Genomic DNA, 23,011 nt, shown 5'->3' with positions numbered 1-23,011 from the left:
CAGACCCTTCAAAACCTTCCTCATGATTTATTTTTTTACTGTCTCTTTTGCCTTTTTTTATTAATGTGTTATTCAATGAGTTTCTATGGGCTATAGTAGTACAGGCCAAATTCAATGTTATCAAATCATTTTTTTAATAAAAAAAATTTATACCTACATGGGTCCTAAAATTCTAAATCAAATAGCATAAAATGATCCATGTATGACCATCTTAAAACAGTTCCATGTGTTAGGGGGGGTTCTACCAAACTAACTCCAGACTCTCCTTTTTTGTCAGCTCTGTTAGATATGATGTACTGTAGCTATCTAACACTACTCTCCTCACTGACTCCAGCCTACTGTACTGAAAATGATTAAAGCAACTAGGTTACTGGGGTCACGCTTGCAGGCCTTGCTGGAGTTGGTTACAGATATAACCAGTCCCTTCTCTAACTAACCCTCCTCCTTGCTTCCTCCCTTCTCGATCTGAACACAAACAATTATTAGTGACCTGCATGGCGAGAACTGGCTGTGGCTGGACCACACTGTACATGTGTGAAACAGGACAACTATAAGTACCCCGTATTTGACCTTTTGATAAACAACAAAATGTAGCTAGCTAACAGAATGAATCATGTGTCGCAGCACCACACTCTGCACAAATCATGTGTGCAGTGGGAACACGTTGCTTACGTCCAAATCCTGTTACGTAATTAACCAACAAGAGGTGCACGAGTGTGCTACAAAGTGTCCACACGCACTCTGCACAGTTCCCATTGTAAACGCGGTAGTCACTTAGTACTCACCTTTTCTCTCTTTTATTGACTTGTCCTGAAAGCAAGCAGCTAAATGTCGCTCTCGCAGGCTTCTAAAACGTCTAGGAGGCAGTGGAGTTATTCCTTATTTATAGTTTAGTGTAACTGTCGTGGTCTTCCAAGTTTGACATCCTCTCGTGGTTCTTGCATTATTTTCGATCACCCTTTTCCGTGTACTCTCCATTTTCAGCAGCCTGGCTGCCTTTTTTCCTCTCTCGCTCTACCTCTCAACTGCCCGGTTTCTCCCGTCCTCCCTGTCAGGTCGGTGAAAGCTGGCTGGGGTTATCGTGCCACCCAGTGGCGAGTCAACAACACTACATTTGACGCAGCGCTGTGAAGGGACAAGTTCCATTTCATTGCCCATTTCCCTTAGCCCTTAAATCCTCGGTCTCCACAGCAGAGAAAAGTGGCGATTACTCAATTTAGACACCGGAGAAGGGGTCTAAAAATGTAAATAGGATTTGGCCAAAGGGATTAGGGACGAGCGGATGTGGTGGGCTACTATCGACCACCCACATATCCTCTCACGCACGCACGTCCTCCTTGAATGGGCTGTGTTTTTACTGTTACTGCATCCAGCCTATTGGTCCCCTAATACATGCACGCACACAGAGAGGGAGAGAGAATTGAATTGAGAGAGCACAAAGCAGAAAATGGTCTGGACTGGTGTGTAAACTGGTAAGACAGTCTGCATTATCTATAGTAGGCCTATATTAGGACTCTGGTGAAGAAAAGACTGGGGTAGACTAGGCCAGTGCGACAAAAAAAAGAGCACTTTTTTTTTGTTCTCTTTTGTCTCGTGCTTTGATGCAGACTGGCCGCTGTGCCACCAGCCAGAGTCCTCAGAAAACCTGGCACGCGCACAGATGTAGGCTACAGCCTGCTGCTATGGTTCCAGACAGCGGATGTTGAGGCTTGCCATGGCAGTCTTCCTATTGGTGGAAAGGGCAGCAGTAATAAGTGATGAAGAATTAGCTTGGGGGGGGTCAGAAAGAAAGAGGCTAGGGAGTCAGTCAGTCAAAGACAGGGAGAGGTGGAGGAGAGGGGGGCAGAATGAGAGCTCTCTCCATGTTGGCTAGGGAGTTAAGAGCAACAGTCTGAGCAGAAATACAGCTAGGCCTATATAACTGGAATACACACACACACACACACATCTACATATGGAAAGTTGAGTGAGACAAATAGAATTTTGGAAATATCTGAGAGATCACTAAGTAGCAATCTATCTGGTTCATCATCAGATAGATAAAACATCAGGAACACCTTCCTAATATCCAGTTTGCCCTCAGAACAGCCTCAATTCGTCAGGGCATGGAGTCTACAAAGTGTTGAAAGCGTTCCACAGGGATGCTGGCCCATGTTGACTCCAATGCTTCCCACAGTTGTGTGAAGTTGGCTGGATGTCATTTGGGTGGTGGACCATGCTTGATACACATGGGAAACTGTTGAGTGTGGAAAAACCCAGCAGTGTTGCAGTTCTTGACACAAACCGGTGTGCCTGGCACCTACTACTATATCCTGTTTAAAAGCACTTACATTTTTTGTCTTGTCCATTCACCCTCTGACTGGCACACATACACAATCCATGTCTCAATTGTCTCAAGGCTTAAAAATCCTTCTTTAACCTGTCTCCTCCCCTTCATCTACACTGATTGAAGTGGATTTAACAAGTTACATCAATAAGGGATCATAGCTTTCACCCGGTCTATGCCTATACCGGTCGTCCATATATTTATATATTCTTATTCCATCCCTTTACTTAGATTTGTGTGTATTAGGTAGTTTTGGAATTGTTAGATCACTTGTTAGATATTGCTGCACTGTCGGAACTAGAAGCACAAGCATTTTGCTACACTCGCATTAACATCTGCTAACCATGTGCATGTGACCAATAAAATGTGATTTGGTTTGGTCAGTCTGTCATGGAAAGAGCAGATGTTCCTAATGTTTTGTACACTCACTGTACAGATTCTGCTTCAATAAACAAGGAGATAGACTCCTACATACAATTTGCAATATCAAAAAGACATTTATGAAACACATTTTGGTATGTAACTTTTGATAAACACATTAGACGATATTATAAATAATAATTTTGCAAAGACAGGAACATGAATACTGGCCAAAAAAACTACATCTAAATGCTCTAGTTTTGGTATTTTTGTAAAAATGAATGGTCTGACACACACAGTGCACATAAAAAAGTGAAAGGTATCTCAAAATGTCATTAAAAAGGCCATCACACAGTGGAGTCATGAAAGCAAAGCTGCCGGTAACTTGATCTACCCTTTGGGATGAGTGGTCTGACAATCCAAAAGAAAACTCAAAATCCCAACTTCACCTTTCCCATGATGAATACATTCGTCCTGTAAAGGCTCACGGGAAATGTAGTCCAGAAATGCAGTCCAGGTCTCTTCCCACTGGGCACAAACTGGTTGAATGTTGTATCCACGTCATTTTAACAATAACAATCAATGTGATGACGTTGAATCAACATGGAAAACTGATTGGATTTGTAAAAAGTCATCAACACGAGGGAATTTTGTATTTTTTCCAACTGACTTTTAACCTAAATCCAATAACATGGTGACATTTTTTGTTTATTCACGTTGAATTCACGTTAGTAGACAACTCAACCAAACATAAATCAAAACTAGACATTGAACTGGCGTCTATGCCCAGTGGACAGGAAATGGTCACTGGTTTCCACAGTGGCTTTTTGCAGCGGAGGCTAGTTAGAGTTTTACTGTGGTTGAATGCTTTGTATTCAGAAATGTAGTCCAGGTCTCTTGATCTTTTACAGTCTGTTTTGTACAGTAGAAGAATCATAAAGTCCTCACTGGTGCACTGTGCCATGTTTCTCTTAAAATGTCCTTGTTAGACAGTTTCTGTGTTTGTTTCATCATCACGCGTGGCACATTTGGCAAAGCAGCAAGTTTAAAGGCTTTAAATCCATGTGGCACTTTGTAGATCTGCACTGACAATCCGAACAGGAAGAGGAAAGAGATACCAAGACAGTTCGCTCTGCTTGATTGTAGGAATAACAACACCTTCCCCCAATCAAGATAAAGCACAAGGTAAAGCATCACCACTGTGTATAAATCCAATCCATAATTTACGGTACATGCTGAGAATTGAAGCATAATAATAATCCTGACGACGTGGAATGCAGGGGGAATCCTCCATTTATAATCCCACTGGTTGTGTCCCTCTCTCCCTCCTGCCACTAGCCCACGTTGGCACTGATGCGTATCCACTGCAGACCCTGTCTGGTGTACTGGACTGCATGAGCAATACTACTGTGGAGAGTCAATGGCCCTGACAGTGTATTCAGGTAGTTAAAGAACTCTGGATAGAGGAGAGACAGAAAGAGGGAGAGAGTGAGAAGGAGAGAGGAGGGAGAGGGAGGAGAGGGAGAGGGAGGAGAGGGAGGAGAGGAGAGAGTTAGAAGGAGAGAGGGAGGAGAGAGGAGAGAGGGAGGAGAGGAGAGAGGGAGGAGAGGGAGGAGAGAGGAGAGAGGGAGGAGAGGAGAGAGAGGGAGGAGAGAGCGAGGAGAGGAGAGAGTTAGATCAAATCAAGTAAAGCAATGAAACCTAGTATCAACAACCTGAGCAAGTGAAAAAAACAATAAACAAAAATGAAATAAACAATCAGAAATCAATAGTAAATATTACACTCACAATAGTTTCAAAAGAATAGACATTTAACATGCTATATTATTGTCTATGTACAGTGTTGTAACAATATTCACATTCTCTCTCTCCAAAAAACCACAGATGTCATTTCAGTCCATCTACGCATTGGCTAATAATGGGGTAGTCTCTCTCACCATTGTTGTCTCTGACCAGGCTTTCTGCTAGCTCCCAGTACTCGTAGCTGTATAGGACATTGTTGGTGATGTTCAGGTGGTTTGCTGCCATCTGGTGGATACGTAGGGGAATGTTGATGAGGGAAGAGGGGGAGCTGCCCAGGGGGAGGGCTGAGGGGCTGGGGGAGAGAGAGGAGGGAGGCCCCCCTGTGCCCCTGTGGATGAGAACACCACAATGATGCTTCACTGGGGAGAATCAAATCAACCTAATACCATATACACATTCACAAATACATTGCAGAGATTTAGAGGGAGGAAATAAGAGAGGGAGAGACTTCCTTACTTTCCTGAGTCGCTCCAGATGGGGGGTGTAGTTGGCACTTTGGGAGAACTCTGGAACGACATAAAACGCATGTTTACAATCTATCCAATTAAATTAGAATACATCTGCGTTTAATTGTATCACACCAAATCTTGGTGCTGGTGAGGTTTGTACCTTAAAGTAGTCCAGTAGAGCTTTGGAGTACTTCATGGCTTGGTCCTTCTTCAGACGAAACATCTGCCAGTACAGGAGAGCAAGGCACCGGAAACTAGGGAACGCACACACAGACACACATTTGAAATACATTATTTGAGTCCACAAATCACATTACAGTTGAGAAGGATTAAAATATTCGAAGGACACAGATATCCAGACACTTATGGATACAGAAAGCACCTTCTCCATACAGCAAGGCTGCCCATGACAGCTGACACGGAGCAGTACCTCACTACCCAGCTAACAAATCTAGGGAGAGAGAACGTTTTTGTAATGTCCCCCGTGTAGCTCTCCGTATACATCCAAGGGCCAACTGTTCTGCCCTGTTCTGAGCCAATTGCAATTTTCCTAAGTTCCTTTTTTGTGGCACCTGACCACACGACTGAACAGTAGTCCAGGTGCGACAAAACTAGGGCCTGTAGGACCTGCCTTGTTGATAGTGTTGTTAAGAAGGCAGAGTAACACTTTATTATGGACATACTTCTCCCCATCTTAGCTACTACTGCATCAATATGTTTTGACCATGACAGTTTACAATCTAGTGTTACTCCAAGCAGTTTAGTCATCTCAACATGCTCAATTTCCACATTATTTATTACAAGATTTAGTTGAGGTTCAGGTTTTATTGAGTATTTTGTTCCAAGTACAATACTTTTAATTTTAGAAATATTTAGGGCTAACTTATTTCTTTCCACCCACTCTGAAACTAACTGCAGCTCTTTGTTAAGTGTTGCAGTCATTTCAGTCACTGTAGTAGCTGATGTGTATAGTGTTGAGTCATCCGCATGCATAGACACTCTGGCTTTACTCAAAGTCAGTGGCATGTCGTTAGTAAAGATTGAAAAAAAGCATGTTTTGGTGTCAAAGTTAGGAGAACATTCCCTTAATGTCAAACAGAACTGATCTAGAACGTGGTTACAATGTTCTCAGAACATACTGCTACGCCACCATGTCTGTTGGAGTTAATATTTGATTTGACTATTCTATCATGGAGTTGATTTACTTATTTCAAGGGCTTTCTGTATAGTGTAATATTGGTGGGGCATATTAACCTGTTTTAATGATACTCCTCTATCACAAGGATCAATCAAATATTTCCTTGAGTGTACTTTTACCAGAGCTGATATTTACTTCAAAGTGCATTCACCCTATTGCTTCCACATATCCAGTTGTTTTAGATCTGAACAAGTGCCTAGGGAGGAGGGGTTAGGGTTTATTCTGGACAGGGCCTAAACTATACTGCCCCAAAAAGCACATGTCCTAGAGATATCCCTTATTGGGACAGTGATTAGGGCGTTTGTCGTTGGTGGCCTGGCTTCGAGACCCGCTAGTGGAGTCACCCTACTGTCACGTTCTTAGCAATATATGTTAATGTCATTATTTAACAATAGTTACAACACACTTATCTGACCTAATTAAAATGATTTTCTCATTGAAAGATGAGAATCTGTAGGATTACTCCTTGAGCATAAATTATGACCACATTTCCCCTCCTCATAAGTTATCAGTATTTGTGATTATATATAGCTGAGCTTCTCTCCGTGTATATCATTCATTTAGAAGTTCAACAATGTGTGTAGCAACTGCAGATTGCCCTTTTTTTTCTGTTGTATTTTTTTCCGCCTTTTTTCTCCCCAATTTCTTGGTATCTGATTGGTATTTAGTCTTGTCCCATCGCTGCAACTCCCGTACGGACCTGGGAGAGGCGAAGGTTGAGAGCCGTGAGTCCTCCGAAACACGACCCAACCAAGCCACACTGTTTCTTGACACGGTGCCCACTTAACCAATGTGTCGGAGGACCGTGTCAGCGTGCACTGCGCCCGGCCCACCACAGGAGTCGCTGGTACGCGATGGGACAAGAACATCCCTGCCTGCCAAACCCTTCCTTAACCTAGACAACACTGGCCAATTGTGCGCCGCCCCATGGATCTCCCGGCTGCGACAGAGCCTCAAACCAGGATCTCTACTGGCACAGCTAGCACTGCGATGCAGTGCCTAAGACCACTGCGCAACTTGGGAGGCCCCAGATTGCCCTTTTAACATATTGCGATTTGTCCCAAGTGATTCTGTTGAAATGTGTCTGTTTTTCCACATTAAAACTTGGAGATGGCTCTGTGTGTTATGTATTGTTTTGGTTTAACGGGCATCATCATCTTTGCTTAAAAGGCAAATGTGAGAGTACAAAAATGCTACTGTAAATATACACATTTCTGAGAATATGGCAACCATGTCCTGAGTATATTTCTATCAGAAGCAACACTACCCCCTGGGCTATGTTTCTATCAGAAGCAACACTACCCCCTGGGTTATGTTTCTATCAGAAGCAACACAGCCCAGGGGGTAATGTTTCTATCAGAAGCAACACAGTCCAGGGGGTAATGTTTCGACGACTAATTAGCAATGTTACAGCTAGAAAAGCAAAGACGAGAGTTGATGTGATTCCTATTCGGAGACATGTTTGTTCTACATGGTTCTGTATGTGTGGGTGCGAATTCCATAAAGACAATAGAGTTCTCTTTGAGATGCTCAGCTATCTAGAATTCTACCGATTCCCAAATAGAAACTCATTTCTATTATTTAGAAAGACCCGATTTATTTAGAAAGACCCGATTTATTTAGAAAGAAAAGCAATGCACATTTGAACAGTTGCTTGTATAAAGCGCATTTTTCTGTAGATTTTATGATCGTGCACTATGTCCGCTCAAACACATGCCAGTTCCCTTCAAAATGTCAACAATAGTACAGGGTTTTGATCAGAATCTATTTCCACGCTGATGCTTGGACAAGGATTTACCGCACTGACACTTGGACAGGGACGAAACGCACAGACATGATATTTATATCACAAGAAAGAAAAGTAGGCTAACTCAACCACAAGGGAATCCGCTCTTGAAAATGAACAACCAACTAAAGTTTTTTTGCATAAAAAAATTCTAGAGTAGGGCGTTTAGGTTAGGACCTTTTCTTAAACACAGTCTTGACCTAATGTTGAATATGTAAGCAGATTTGAGAAAAACAATCCTGAATATGAGTGAAAGCCATGGGGAAAGCTATGGGAGATTGTGGGTGTGGTAGAGATCTAGAAAGATGCTGGTTGCATAGAGTATAGGCCTAATTTCATGTCATTTTGTTCTTTCTAAAACACATAAATAGGCCATATATAGTTGACATTAAATTGAATACTTAAGATTCCATAGATTTTCGGGATCTTATTAAATAATGGTTTATGTTCTATAATTCAGACAATATTTGATGGAATTTAACATAAAGTATATTTTTCCATTATGCAGCTGTTACTGTATATTGATCAGAACTGTATTTTTGACGTTTTATACATTTAGACGACTGTTGCTAGTGACATACGTACCACAGTACGGCCAACTGTTGGTCTTCCTGTCTGGCCCCAGGGCCAGAGTGGTTCTTCAGCCTCATGGCATACCTGACAACCCCAGAGGATCACTGTTAAAGTGTGTGTATGTATGTGCGTGTTTGTGTGTGTGCACATGTGTGTGTGTATCTCACCTGATGAGCTCTACTGTCTCTGTGTACATGGTATAGGGAGACTTGTCCTCCAGCGGTCCCTCCTCCATAGCTTTGCCACACTCCATGAAGGACAGAGCAGCATCCACATAGTTCACTGCCTTCCCCAGCTTATCCACCTGAGATAGAGACAGAGATTTGGTAAGTGATATGTGAGATAAAAAAGGTTGGGAGAGATGAGAGCTCTCTCTAGCCACTTAATCAAGTAATTTCATGACAGGGTCCTTATTTTAAACCATCTGTAAAGTTGTACTAATTGTCCTAGATATTTTTAAAACATTTTTAACGGTCCTATTTCAGTGTTAGAACAGTCCCTCTGGTCCTAACCCAGTCCTGACACAGTCTTACCATGGCATCTGCACGGTGCTTCATTCTCTTGGCCTCATGCATGTAGTACTCAGCATGGTGTGGGCTAGATAGGGATGGAGGGATGGAGAGAGAGAGAGAGAGAGATAGAGAGATAGAGAATAGTAAATATCAGACACATATGTTACTGTGTGACAGCTACAGACTGCTTCTGGTGGTATGTGTTGGGCTGTAGTCAGTCAGTCACTCACGGTTCATGGTTGAGTACAGTTCCTCTCTGGCTCCCTGCCCGTTGTAAAGAAGGTCCCCAGGATTCACACTTGGGCGGGGGCTTCCCTGACACACCTACACACTCCACCTCCATCTTAGCATGGGTCCTGGGCACCTCACTGTTTGTGTAGTGCTGCACTGGGGGCTGTGTTTTGATGGGAGGCTTGGTGAGGTCCGGGGTGTCAGAGAGAGGGGACAGGGGGGACAGTGGCCTCTTACTGTCTAGGTAGTCCTCCAAGAACCTGCTCACACATAAACCCCCCACCCAAAGACACAGTCAGTACTTTTTACAGTCTGTATGCCTGTTTTGTGTATGAGTGGGTATAAGTGTTTATGAGAGTGTGTATAAGTGTGTATGAGAATGTGTATGAGAGTGTGCGTTCCAATCTCACCCGTTGTGTCTGGCATCTGTGTGGGGGTCTAGACATCTGTTAGCTGTAGACTCTGTGTGGGCTGAGGGGCCGTTGGTGTGAGAGTTACTCCGCTTACTCTCTCTGTTAGCTGTAGACTCTGTGTGGGCTGAGGGGCCATTTGTGTGGGAGTTACTCCGCTTACTCTCTCTGTTAGCTGTAGACTCTGTGTGGGCTGAGGGGCCATTTGTGTGGGAGTTACTCCGCTTACTCTCTCTGTTAGCTGTAGACTCTGTGTGGGCTGAGGGGCCGTTGTTGTGGGAGTTACTCCGCTTACTCGCTCTGTTAGCTGTAGACTCTGTGTGGGCTGAGGGGCCATTGGTGTGGGAGTTACTCCGCTTACTCTCTCTGTTAGCTGTAGACTCTGTGTGGGCTGAGGGGCCATTTGTGTGGGAGTTACTCCGCTTACTCTCTCTGTTAGCTGTAGACTCTGTGTGGGCTGAGGGGCCGTTGGTGTGGGAGTTACTCCGCTTACTCTCTCTGTTAGCTGTAGACTCTGTGTGGGCTGAGGGGCCATTGGTGTGGGAGTTACTCCGCTTACTCTCTCTGTGGTGCTGGATTCCATTCTCTGACTGGGAAGAAACACACCCATTATGGTTGAACGACGGACACCAGGCTACTGTAGTTCTAAAGCAACAGTGACGGACACCAGGCTACTATAGTTCTAAAGCAACAGTGACGGACACCAGGCTACTGTAGTTCTAAAGCAACAGTGACGGACACCAGGCTACTGTAGTTCTAAAGCAACAGTGATGGACACCAGGCTACTATAATTCTAAAGCAACAGTGATGGACACCAGGCTACTGTAGTTCTAAACAACAGTGATGGACACCAGGCTACTATAGTTCTAAAGCAACAGTGATGGACTCTAGGCTACGATAGTCCTAAAGCAACAGTGATGGACACCAGGCTACGATAGTCCTAAAGCAACAGTGATGGACACCAGGCTACGATAGTCCTAAAGCAACAGTGATGGACACCAGGCTACTGTAGTTCTAAAGCAACAGTGATGGACACCAGGCTACTGTAGTTCTAAAGCAACAGTGATGGACACCAGGCTACTGTAGTTCTAAAGCAACAGTGACGGACACCAGGCTACTGTAGTTCTAAAGCAACAGTGACGGACACCAGGCTACTGTAGTTCTAAAGCAACAGTGACGGACACCAGGCTACTGTAGTTCTAAAGCAACAGTGACGGACACCAGGCTACTGTAGTTCTAAAGCAACAGTGACGGACACCAGGCTACTATAGTTCTAAACAACAGTGATGGACACCAGGCTACTATAGTTCTAAAGCAACAGTGATGGACTCTAGGCTACGATAGTCCTAAAGCAACAGTGATGGACACCAGGCTACGATAGTTCTAAAGCAACAGTGATGGACACCAGGCTACGATAGTTCTAAAGCAACAGTGATGGACACCAGGCTACTATAGTTCTAAGGCAACAGTGATGGACACCAGGCTACTATAGTTCTAAAGCAACAGTGATGGACACCAGGCTACTATAGTTCTAAAGCAACAGTGATGGACACCAGGCTACTATAGTTCTAAAGCAACAGTGATGGACACCAGGCTACTATAGTTCTAAAGCAACAGTGATGGACACCAGGCTACTATAGTTCTAAAGCAACAGTGATGGACTCTAGGCTATCGTAGTTCTAAAGCAACAGTGATGGACTCTAGGCTATCGTAGTTCTAAAGCAACAGTGATGGACTCTAGGCTATCGTAGTTCTAAAGCAACAGTGATGGACACCAGGCTACTATAGTTCTAAAGCAACAGTGATGGACTCTAGGCTATCGTAGTTCTAAAGCAACAGTGATGGACTCTAGGCTATCGTAGTTCTAAAGCAACAGTGATGGACTCTAGGCTATCGTAGTTCTAAAGCAACAGTGATGGACTCTAGGCTATCGTAGTTCTAAAGCAACAGTGATGGACACCAGGCTACTATAGTTCTAAAGCAACAGTGATGGACACCAGGCTATTGCAGTTCTTCTGAAGCAACACCACGGATTCCAAGGTATTGCAGTTCTGAAGCAACACTGATGGACACCAGACTATTGTAGTTCTGAAGCAACATCACCAGAGATGTAGTGGAGAGTAAACAGAATTTAGCACTACATAACGGACACCAGGCTATTGTATTTCAGAGTCAACAGTGAACTCAGGTCTCAGTAAAGGGTGACATTAGTATTCCATGATAAACTATCTACAGTACAACTACCTTGTTTACACATAAGTTATGAAGAGAAAAAGAGAAATGTGTGTTACCTTCCGTTTCCTCCTGCTGTCTCCTCCCTCTGTCTCTGGGGTGTACAGGTGTCTCATGGCCTCTTTTTGCTTGGAAGAGGAAGAGGAGGGGTGTTTGTGAGAGGCTTGGGTGTCTGTCGTAGTATCAGGCACTCTGCTGAGCAGGGAGAGGTTTAACTGCACCACCAGATTCCTCAGGCCTCGATGGGAGGCTGGGGCCTGCTCACTACGCCCAAACGGGACCAAGGTGTAGAGTTTCTGCTTTGCCTGGCTCTGCGGCCCGTGGTCTTGGTTGGATGTGGCAGTGGGGTAGAGCACTCCTGGCCTGCTGTCTGAAGGCCTCCCAGGGCCCTGGTGCCCTCTCCTGGGGATAGGACGCTGGCTGGACGTGGAGTCGGCTGGGACTTTGGCGACGTTGGGAGGCAGACTGGGCTCCGAGTCGGACTCTGATGAGGAAGATGATGAAGAGGAGGAATCTGTGGGAGGGATGACAGGAGTGGGGGAGGAGGGCGACGACGGAAGGGAAGGGTCCGGCTGAGACTCTCTCTCTTCCTCCTCACTCTTCCTCCTCCTCTTTTTCTTGGTCCCGTGGCGTTGTGGATCAATGGGATTGCGGTGTCGCTCGCTGTTGGTGTGAGGTCTCTGCTTGGGCTGGACCGCCTGCCATTCACCTCTCTGCTGCTCCTTCCTCCTCCTCCTCTTCTCCTCCCTCTCGCTCTCCTCCCTCCTCCTCTTTCTCTCCTCTACGTCCTCTTCCTCCTCTGAACTCTGGACCCAGGGGCGTCTTAGCAATTTATCCTCTGCCAGTCTTCTCTCTCCCAGTTTCTCCTCCTGCCTCTCTCCCTGTCTCTCTAAATTACCCCTCCCCCTTCCCTCTGTCTGCCTGTCTGCCTTCCTGTCTGCTGCCTCGGTCTCTCTCTGGTTGTCCACCTCCCGTTCTCTCTCCCTGGATTGGGGCTTCCTCTGTGGATGCTTTGAGTGTGGAGCAGGGTTCTCCCGGGACTTGACTTTGGGTCTAGGACTGGGGCTGGATCTAGAACTAGGCCCAGAACCAGCTTTGGAGATCGGCCGAGAATGTGGCTTGGGAGTCGATTTGGAACTGTGACCAACTCTGCTGCTGGCCTCTCTGCTAGGGTCTGCGGGTGGTAAGGTCTTGGCCCTGGGTGTGGGACTGGGACTGGTACTGAGGCTGATTGTCAAACTAGGCCCAAACTTGGGCCTGGGGTTGGAGTTGGAATTGTGGCTGAGTCTGCTACTCTCCTTGGGCCTTTGTCCAGAGGTTGTTAGGTGTTGGCTGGTTTTGAGGGCTGGGATGGGGTTGTGTTTCAACCTAGGCTGAGAATGAAGCCTGGGACTGGAGTTGGGACTAGGTCTGGGTCTGTGGCTCGGCTCAGCGCTCAGAGCAGGGGCTGCCTTGGCTGTGTTCTTGGGAGTGGGAACAGACTGGCTCTGTTTGGGTTTAGGCCTGGAGCTGTGCTGAAGCGGAGGCTGGGGAGAGGAACTGTGCCTCAGTTTGCTCTTGGACTCAATGCTGGGAGCAGGTGCGATCCTGATTTTGGGTCTATGGCTCGGACTGGATGTTAAGCTAGGCCGCGTGAGAGGCCTGAAGCTTTCCTGATGAAGACTCCGAACCTGAGGATAGTGACGGGAGCTAGACTGAGTAAGGCTGGGACTAGGACTCTTAGGGGGGTGTCGGGGTATGGGGCTAGGGCTGCGGCTCAGACAGACACCAGTGACCGGGCTAGGGATGGGACTGTGTCTTGGGCTGGGGCAAGGACTGAGACAGGGGCTGCAGCCAGGGCTAGGCCGAGGACTATGCCTGGGGCTGTAGTTGAAGTGTGGGCTGGGAACAGGGCTCTGGCTGGGGCTGTAGTCCTCTCTGGTCCCCCAGGATCTGGCCGGGGACGGGGCTCTGTGGGGGTCTGGGGAGGGCGAGCTGTGCTCTGTAGCTCTCTGGGTGTGGTCTCGGTTGCTGGAATCCCAGGAGGAGGATTTTTTTCGGACTTTCTTCAGCCACTTATCCAGCTGCCACTGAGTGGTGGGGGGGTGATCTGTCTGAGAAAACAGAGAGGATGGAGAGGGATGACATATTTAAGGAGAGAGGGATGACATATTTAAGGAGAGAGGGATGAGGAGAGAAACAGTCCAGTAGGAAGAGCAAAGGAGAGGGATCATGCTTTTTGTGATGAACAAGTCAGGTTGACTTTGATACATTCACATTGGATTTAAACACTAACTTGCACTATCAGTAACTTGCAGAAAGTGACTGAACTATATTCAATGAAAACAGGGGTTAAGCCAAAAACAACAATCTTCCTCAGCAGTGAGAAATACTATTTATAAATATACAGATGAGCTTTTCCCCATAAAAATATTGATATGTTGAATGGCCAGTGCAATATATATATATAGTGTGTGTGGGTACTGTTTGTTGTGTGTTTTGAAATATTCCAGTGCGTGTCATATTTTTTCAGGGAATCTATAATTTACTCCTATCACTGTTGCTTCCTCTCTCATCTTATTCTCCTCTCTCATTTTCTTAAAAAAAAAATAAAATAAAAAAATAAATAATAATAATAATAATAATAATAAATATATATATATATATTTTTTTTAAGAAAATGACATCTTTAATAAAGTTGTGTAAGGAGGGGAACAGGAGGGAATAAGGAAGAGAAGGATCTGTCGTATGCTCACTTTCTGTGAAGAGAGAGCGAGAATTCTGAAGCAGAGGGAGGGATAGAGTATGGAATGAGAGAGAGGAGAATAAGATGAGAGAGGAAGCAACAGTGATAGGAGTAAATGATAGATTCCCTGAAAAAATATGACACGCACTGGAATATTTCAAAACACACAACAAACAGTACCCACATTTCTTACTCACAGTCCCAGCTTCACTCTTATCACCACTGTCAAAACTGCAATTTTCTAAACTGTTCTAATCTACGCTGCACACGTACATTAAGACAACACACTGTCAAACACTACCAGTCGTTCAACCACAGTCTAAGAAGACCAATTTTAAAAACAGACCAATTTTTAAAACAGTGGCTACTTCTTCAACCTTCCTTCCTTTTCTACTTTTTTTGGAATGTACACACATCTGCCCTGACAGAAGATAACCCCCCGCCCACACACTGTTTATTCTGCCTAGCAACTCACTCATTAATCAGACGATAACCCCCCGCCCACACACACTGTTTATTCTGCCTAACAACTCAGTCATTAATCAGACGATAACCCCCCGTCCACACACACTGTTTATTCTGCCTAACAACTCACTCATTAATCAGACGATAACCCCCCCCCACACACACACACTGTTTATTCTGCCTAGCAACTCACTCATTAATCAGACGATAACCCCCCGCCCACACACTGTTTATTCTGCCTAACAACTCACTCATTAATCAGACGATAACCCCCCCACACACTGTTTATTCTGCCTAACAACTCACTCATTAATCAGACGATAACCCCCGCCCACACACACACTGTTTATTCTGCCTAACAACTCACTCATTAATCAGACGATAACCCCCCCACACACACGCTGTTTATTCTGCCTAACAACTCACTCATTAATCAGACGATAACCCCCCGCCCACACACACACTGTTTATTCTGCCTAGCAACTCACTCATTAATCAGACGATAACCCCCGCCCACACACACACTGTTTATTCTGCCTAACAACTCACTCATTAATCAGACGATAACCCCCCACCCACACACACACTGTTTATTCTGCCTAACAACTCACTCATTAATCAGACGATAACCCCCCGCCCACACACACTGTTTATTCTGCCTAGCAACTCACTCATTAATCAAGAAAGAATAGAAGAGGATATACTCACTGGTGGAGTGTACAATTACTTTCCTACTCTAGTTCTTTTCTACTTTTTCCTCTCTCTCTCCCCCTCTCTTTCTCTCCCTCTCCCTCTCTCTCTCCTTCTCTCTCTCTTCCTCTCTCTCTCCTCCTCTCTCTCTCCTCCTCTCTCTCTCCCCAGTAGCTGACCAGAGCTAATTTAAACTACTCTTCTACTCAAACACTGCTCTCCTCCCAGGTCACGCCCCCCCCAGGTCACCCCCCCTTCCCTCTTTTCCAGAGAAGACACTGCATCTCTTGTACCCTCTCTGTCCCCTCCCTCCCTCTCTCTAACTGGAACTCTGGAGCGCTGTCCCCCCCTCCTCGGGAGACACTATAACGCTCATTCGCTCAACGTAGATGAAAAACACATGGGGCTCCCACCCCCGCACCACCACTCTCACTCCCACCACCTCTATAGAGGCCTGATATACTGCATGAATAGAGCCAGCTATGGTCATACACAGACACACAGGGCCTTCCATTCATATAGGCAGGAGAAGCAGGTTTCCCCTACTCAACTCTCTCTGCATAGCTAACCTACACCCCCAACTGCTGTCCCCCTCCATTGACAATACCTCTCTCTAATTGAGAGAGAGAGTGGTCTGTCTATAAGCAGCGGTGTAATAGGTCCTTATAGGTCTCTCTCTCCCTCTCTCCCTCCCCCTCCCCCTCTCCCTCTCCCTCTCTAATCGAGAGAGAGAGTGGTCTGTCTATAAGCAGCGGTGTAATAGGTCCTTATAGGTCTCTCTCTACATGCTTGTAACTCACTGCCAATGAAACTTCCATTTTAAAGTTTGTCTTACCTTTCCTTTAGTATAAGCTAGTATAGCAGGGAGAGTCTGCTGTTGGGTATTAGTGTGGGAGAGACTGTGATGCTAACTACGTACTAACGCAATGTTAGCATGAAACTGAATCTCAGGGACTCCCAACTCCCATGGGCTTTCCTCTTTGGGACTGGGCTTGTTGACGTGACGCCAAGACTCTAATTCCTACAGCAACTCCCCTCACCCTGCATACCCCTCCCCCTGCCTCCCTCTCCCTCCATACCCCTCCCTCTCCCTGCACACCCCTCCCCCACCCACTCTCCCTGCACACCCCTCCCCCACCCTGCCTCCCTCTCCCTGCATACCCCACCCCTCACCCTGCCTCCCTCTCCCTGCATACCCCACCCCCTCACCCTGCCTCCCTCTCCCTGCATACACCTCCCCCTGCATACCCCCCCCGCCTCACCCCCTCTCCTTCACCGAGAGAGAGAGAGAGAGAGAGAGAGAGAGAGAGAGAGAGAGGAGAGGGGAAAGAGAGGAGAGAGAGAGAGAGAATTCTAAATGAGGGGAGGGAGAGAGAAAAAGGGGGAGGTAGAAAAAAAGGGTGGAAGGGGCTAAAGGGAGAGAGAAATGTCTAGAAAGAAAGAGAATGAGAAATGCCATGAGAGAGAGGTTAGCTAAAGAGAGAGCGATATGGTATACAGACAGACAGCAGTGTGACAGACAGTGATCGTGGTGGTATTACCTCCTCGGTGCAGCCGAGGGACTGAGCGTCGGTGGGCGTCCCAGGATCGGAGTGTGTTTCTGGGCTGGGGCTACAAAGGCGCTGGCTACTGCTCTCCTCCTCCGACTCACTGGAGGAGTCTGAGCCTGAAGAGTCTGAGCCTGAAGAGTCTGAGCCTGAACGTCTCACCCTCCCACCATGTGTGTGTGTGTGCTGCTCCGACAGACTGTCAATCAATAAACACACAAACCAGAAAGGGGTCAGCTTAGACACAGAGACACACACACACACACACACACACACAGATGCACGGACACGCAGAAACACGCACAGTTGCACGAACACACATACAGTACAAACAATTTGTGGACGCTCAAACTCGCTGGCCCTCTTCATTAATCCCTATCAGTGTGTGTCTGTTTAAGAGTGACCAGGAGAAAGATCAAATGGAATGGTCTACCATCCAACTGTCACATTCAACACCTTTCATATCGCTTCCGAATTAGAACAGGTGGAGAATTTACTGAAATGTTTACCTACGAGCTCTTTTCCAACAATGCAGAGTAAAAAAATACACTAAATAAAAAGGAAATAGTAAAAAACAGAACAATAACAAGGCACTATCCAAGGGCTACCGGTAACAAGGCTGTATCCAAGGGGTAACAAGGCTGTATCCAAGGGCTACCGGTAACAAGGCTGTATCCAAGGGGTAACAAGGCTGTATCCAAGGGGTACCGGTAACAAGGCTGTATCCAAGGGCTACCGGTAACAAGGCTGTATCCAAGGGGTAACAAGGCTGTATCCAAGGGCTACCGGTAACAAGGCTGTATCCAAGGGGTAACAAGGCTGTATCCAAGGGGTACCGGTAACAAGGCTGTATCCAAGGGCTACCGGTAACAAGGCTGTATCCAAGGGGTAACAAGGCTGTATCCAAGGGCTACCGGTAACAAGGCTGTATCCAAGGGGTACCGGTAACAAGGCTGTATCCAAGGGCTACCGGTAACAAGGCTGTATCCAAGGGGTACCGGTAACAAGGCTGTATCCAAGGGCTACCGGTAACAAGGCTGTATCCAAGGGGTAACAAGGCTGTATCCAAGGGCTACCGGTAACAAGGCTGTATCCAAGGGCTACCGGTAACAAGGCTGTATCCAAGGGGTAACAAGGCTGTATCCAAGGGGTACCGGTAACAAGGCTGTATCCAAGGGCTACCGGTAACAAGGCTGTATCCAAGGGGTAACAAGGCTGTATCCAAGGGGTACCGGTAACAAGGCTGTATCCATGGGCTACCGGTAACAAGGCTGTATCCAAGGGCTACCGGTAACAAGGCTGTATCCAAGGGGTACCGGTAACGAGGCTCTATCCATGGGCTACCGGTAACAAGGCTGTATCCAAGGGGTAACAAGGCTGTATCCAAGGGGTACCGGTAACAAGGCTGTATCCAAGGGGTACCGGTAACAAGGCTGTATCCATGGGCTACCGGTAACAAGGCTGTATCCAAGGGGTACCGGTAACGAGGCTGTATCCAAGGGGTACCGGTAACGAGGCTGTATCCAAGGGGTACCGGTAACGAGGCTGTATCCAAGGGGTACCGGTAACGAGGCTGTATCCAAGGGGTACCGGTAACGAGGCTCTATCCAAGGGGTACCGGTAACGAGGCTGTATCCAAGGGGTACCGGTAACGAGGCTCTATCCAAGGGGTACCGGTTACGAGGCTCTATCCAAGGGGTACCGGTAACGAGGCTGTATCCAAGGGGTACCGGTAACGAGGCTGTATCCAAGGGGTACCGGTAACGAGGCTGTATCCAAGGGGTACCGGTAACGAGGCTGTATCCAAGGGGTACCGGTAACGAGGCTGTATCCAAGGGGTACCGGTAACGAGGCTGTATCCAAGGGGTACCGGTAACGAGGCTGTATCCAAGGGGTACCGGTAACGAGGCTGTATCCAAGGGGTACCGGTAACGAGGCTGTATCCAAGGGGTACCGGTAACGAGGCTGTATCCAAGGGGTACCGGTAACGAGGCTCTATCCAAGGGGTACCGGTAACGAGGCTGTATCCAAGGGGTACCGGTAACGAGGCTGTATCCAAGGGGTACCGGTAACGAGGCTGTATCCAAGGGGTACCGTAACGAGGCTGTATCCAAGGGGTACCGGTAACGAGGCTGTATCCAAGGTGTACCGGTAACGAGGCTCTATCCAAGGGGTACCGGTAACGAGGCTGTATCCAAGGGGTACCGGTAACGAGGCTCTATCCAAGGGGTACCGGTAACGAGGCTGTATCCAAGGGGTACCGGTAACGAGGCTGTATCCAAGGGCTACCGGTAACGAGGCTCTATCCAAGGGGTACCAGTAACAAGGCTGTATCCAAGGGGTACCGGTAACGAGGCTGTATCCAAGGGGTACCGGTAACGAGGCTGTATCCAAGGGGTACCGGTAACGAGGCTGTATCCAAGGGGTACCGGTAACGAGGCTGTATCCAAGGGGTACCGGTAACGAGGCTGTATCCAAGGGGTACCGGTAACGAGGCTGTATCCAAGGGGTACCGGTAACGAGGCTGTATCCAAGGGGTACCAGTAACAAGGCTGTATCCAAGGGCTACTGGTAATGAGTCAATGTGCAGGGGTACGAGGTAGTCTAGGTAACTGCGGTAAAGGTAGTCAAGGTAACTGTGGTAGTATGTACATGTACTGTGGGTAGGGGTAAAAGTGACTAAACAACCAGGACACACACACACACACACACACACACACACACACACACACACACACACACACCAATGCAATAGACACATCTAGTACCTATTGTTACCAGTCCAGGAGGCTGACTGCTCAGGGTCCTAGTAGAGAGATGACAGGAAAGGAGACAAGAGAGACTGGCATCATTCATTAGTGTGTAACCATGAGCAAATAGTGTAAACCCTGTGCGGCCCATATTGAACTGCCATTGGATAGGTGAAAACAATACAGTGGGGGAAAAAAGTATTTGATCCCCTGCTGATTTTGTACGTTTGCCCACTGACAAAGAAATGATCAGTCTATCATTTTAATGGTAGGTTTATTTGAACAGTGAGAGACAGAATAACACAAAAATATCCAGAAAAACGCATGCCAGAAATGTTATAAATTGATTTGCATTTTAATGAGGGAAATAAGTATTTGACCCCCTCTCAATCAGAAAGATTTCTGGCTCCCAGGTGTCTTTTATACAGGTAACGAGCTGAGATTAGGAGCACACTCTTAAAGGGAGTGCTCCTAACCGCAGCTTGTTACCTGTAAAAAAGACACCTGTCCACAGAAGCAATCAATCAATCAGATTCCAAACTCTCCACCATGGCCAAGACCAAAGAGCTCTCCAAGGATGTCAGGGACAAGATTGTAGACCTACACAAGGCTGGAATGGGCTACAAGACCATCGCCAAGCAGCTTGGTGAGAAGGTGACAACATTTGGTGTGATTATTCGCAAATGGAAGAAACACAAAAGAACTGTTAATATCCCTCGGCCTGGGGCTCCATGCAAGATCTCACCTCGTGGAGTTGCAATGATCATGAGAACGGTGAGGAATCAGCCCAGAACTACATGGGAGGATCTTGTCAATGATCTCAAGGCAGCTGGGACCATAGTCACCAAGAAAACAATTGGTAACACACTACGCCGTGTAGGACTGAAATCCTGCAGCGCCCGCAAGGTCCCCCTGCTCAAGAATACATATACATGCCCATCTGAAGTTTGCCAATGAACATCTGAATGACTCAGAGGACAACTGGTGAAAGTGTTGTGGTCAGATGAGACCAAAATGGAGCTCTTTGACATCAACTCAACTCGCCATGTTTGGAGGAGGAGGAATGCTGCCTATGACCCCAAGAACACCATCTCCACCGTTAAACATGGAGGTGGAATCATTATGCTTTGGGGGTGTTTTTCTGCTAAGGGGACAGGACAACTTCACCCCATCAAAGGGACGATGGACGGGGCCATGTACTGTCAAATCTCGGGTGAGAACCTCCTTCCCTCAGCCAGGGCATTGAAAATGGGTCGTGGATGGGTATTCCAGCATGACAATGACCCAAAACACACGGCCAAGGCAACAAAGGAGTGGCTCAAGAAGAAGCACATTAAGGTCCTGGAGTGGCCTAGCCAGTCTCCAGACCTTAATCCCATAGAAAATTTGTGGAGGGAACTGAAGGTTCGAGTTGCCAAATGTCAGCCTCAAAACCTTAATGACTTGGAGAAGATCTGCAAAGAGGAGTGGGACAAAATCCCTCCTGAGATGTGTGCAAACCTGGAGGCCAACTACAAGAAACGTCTGACCTCTGTGATTGCCAACAAGGGTTTTGCCACCAAGTACTAAGTCATGTTTTGCAGAGGGGTCAAATACTTATTTCCCTCATTAAAATGTAAATCATTTTATAACATTTTTTGACATGCGTTTTTCTGGATTTTTTTGTTGTTATTCTGTCTCTCACTGTTCAAATAAACCTACTATTAAAATTATAGACTGATCATTTCTTTGTAAGTAGGCAAACAAACAAAATCAGCAGGGGATCAAATACTTTTCCCCCCACCGTATGTGACCCGTTTCAGGAAACTAGGTGCATGTCACTATTTCACAGGAGAGCCATTTGAACATAAACTTTTTTTTAAATCAAAATGTGCTTTTTTGGAAGAAATGAGGTCTTGAACTTTCATGTGCCTTAATAACAAACTTGCATGCCATTTGTATGATGATTAAGCCACAGAAAAAGGAAGCAACCTTCCCACTTGCCATGATTGGCTGAGATAATGAGTGGGCTGGACATGCCGAGAGATGAGTTCGGATTGGTCTGCCATATAACACGCTTCTGTCTATTTGAGCTGGTCATTATGTGAAGGTAATCCTGTCTAACGTGGCTTTTTTAAAAATGTATTGCATAGTAAAACTTAATAAAAGACTCCACTATGCAAGTATCCATTTCAATAGAACGTCACTGCAACAACTGTTTCAGAGCACTCTCGCCAGAGTGTACCAGAAAGCAGAAGAACTGAAGAATTTACCAACGCTCAACACCGGTTGAAGATGGCCGGTGTCAGTAAACGTTGGCAAAAAAACAAAAGAATAACATGAAAACAGCCTAACCAGCTCTGCTAGGGCGAGTAAATGGTCCGAGTTTGGGTGGGGGCTAAAGCTTAAGATGATTCTTATGGCATTGCACACGGTCAGGGTGAACCAGAGGGACTTGACACAACGGGCCAAGCAAGCTGTACAAACAAAATGGAAACGACATGAAAGGGTTTGCAGTCCGCCGTGAAGCGTTCATCCATGTATACAGGTAAGAGTCTAGTTCAGATATTATACGTTTCTAAATTTGTCAGAAAGTTGTTTTCTAGTTACAGCTAGCTCACTGTTAGCTAGCTAACATTACGTTTATGATCTGTGTGTAGTAATGTCAAAATGCCATTTCACATGCTATTCTCTCTCTCTCCCAGCCCCCCCAGGCCTGGCCCCTCACCAAACTCACTGCAGGGAGTCCCTCTCAATCTTCTACCCCTCTCTCAATATTCTCTCTTCCTCCCACCCCTTCCAGATAATACAACTTTAAATAAGAGATGTAGCCAAATTACTCAGTTACAAAGTTATTTGTTACTAGTTACTAAAAAACAAGTTTGGCTTCTTTCTTTTTCTGTGCAGAAGCAAAAGGCGGAGGTGTGTGGGGGGGGGGCTAGAGGAGGGTTGGAGGGAGCAGAGAGGAATGGTGA

The 23,011-nt window shown here is 46.4% G+C and overlaps 1 protein-coding gene across 2 annotated transcripts in view; it reads right to left on the bottom strand.

The window, feature by feature from the left end:
- Positions 1-2,800: 2,800 nt before the first annotated feature.
- LOC106586736 (AF4/FMR2 family member 3) overlaps positions 2,801-23,011 on the bottom strand; it is a 32,380-nt gene continuing 12,169 nt past the window's right edge. For both annotated transcript variants that reach the window (XM_045707620.1, XM_045707621.1), the window contains 12 exons: positions 20,076-20,113; positions 17,302-17,506; positions 11,940-13,973; positions 9,649-10,238; positions 9,238-9,498; positions 9,029-9,092; positions 8,663-8,799; positions 8,508-8,579; positions 5,099-5,192; positions 4,946-4,995; positions 4,624-4,817; positions 2,801-4,142 (listed from right to left, as the gene is read on the bottom strand). In XM_045707620.1, coding sequence (XP_045563576.1) covers positions 4,021-4,142; positions 4,624-4,817; positions 4,946-4,995; positions 5,099-5,192; positions 8,508-8,579; positions 8,663-8,799; positions 9,029-9,092; positions 9,238-9,498; positions 9,649-10,238; positions 11,940-13,973; positions 17,302-17,506; positions 20,076-20,113 — 3,861 coding nt within the window. In that variant the 3' untranslated portion in view covers positions 2,801-4,020. The remainder of the gene's footprint in view (positions 4,143-4,623; positions 4,818-4,945; positions 4,996-5,098; positions 5,193-8,507; positions 8,580-8,662; positions 8,800-9,028; positions 9,093-9,237; positions 9,499-9,648; positions 10,239-11,939; positions 13,974-17,301; positions 17,507-20,075; positions 20,114-23,011) is intronic.

The sequence above is a fragment of the Salmo salar genome, chromosome ssa25, assembly GCF_905237065.1.
Source record: "Salmo salar chromosome ssa25, Ssal_v3.1, whole genome shotgun sequence".
Taxonomy (NCBI): Eukaryota; Metazoa; Chordata; class Actinopteri; order Salmoniformes; family Salmonidae; genus Salmo; species Salmo salar.
This window is presented reverse-complemented; position numbering and strand designations above follow the sequence as displayed.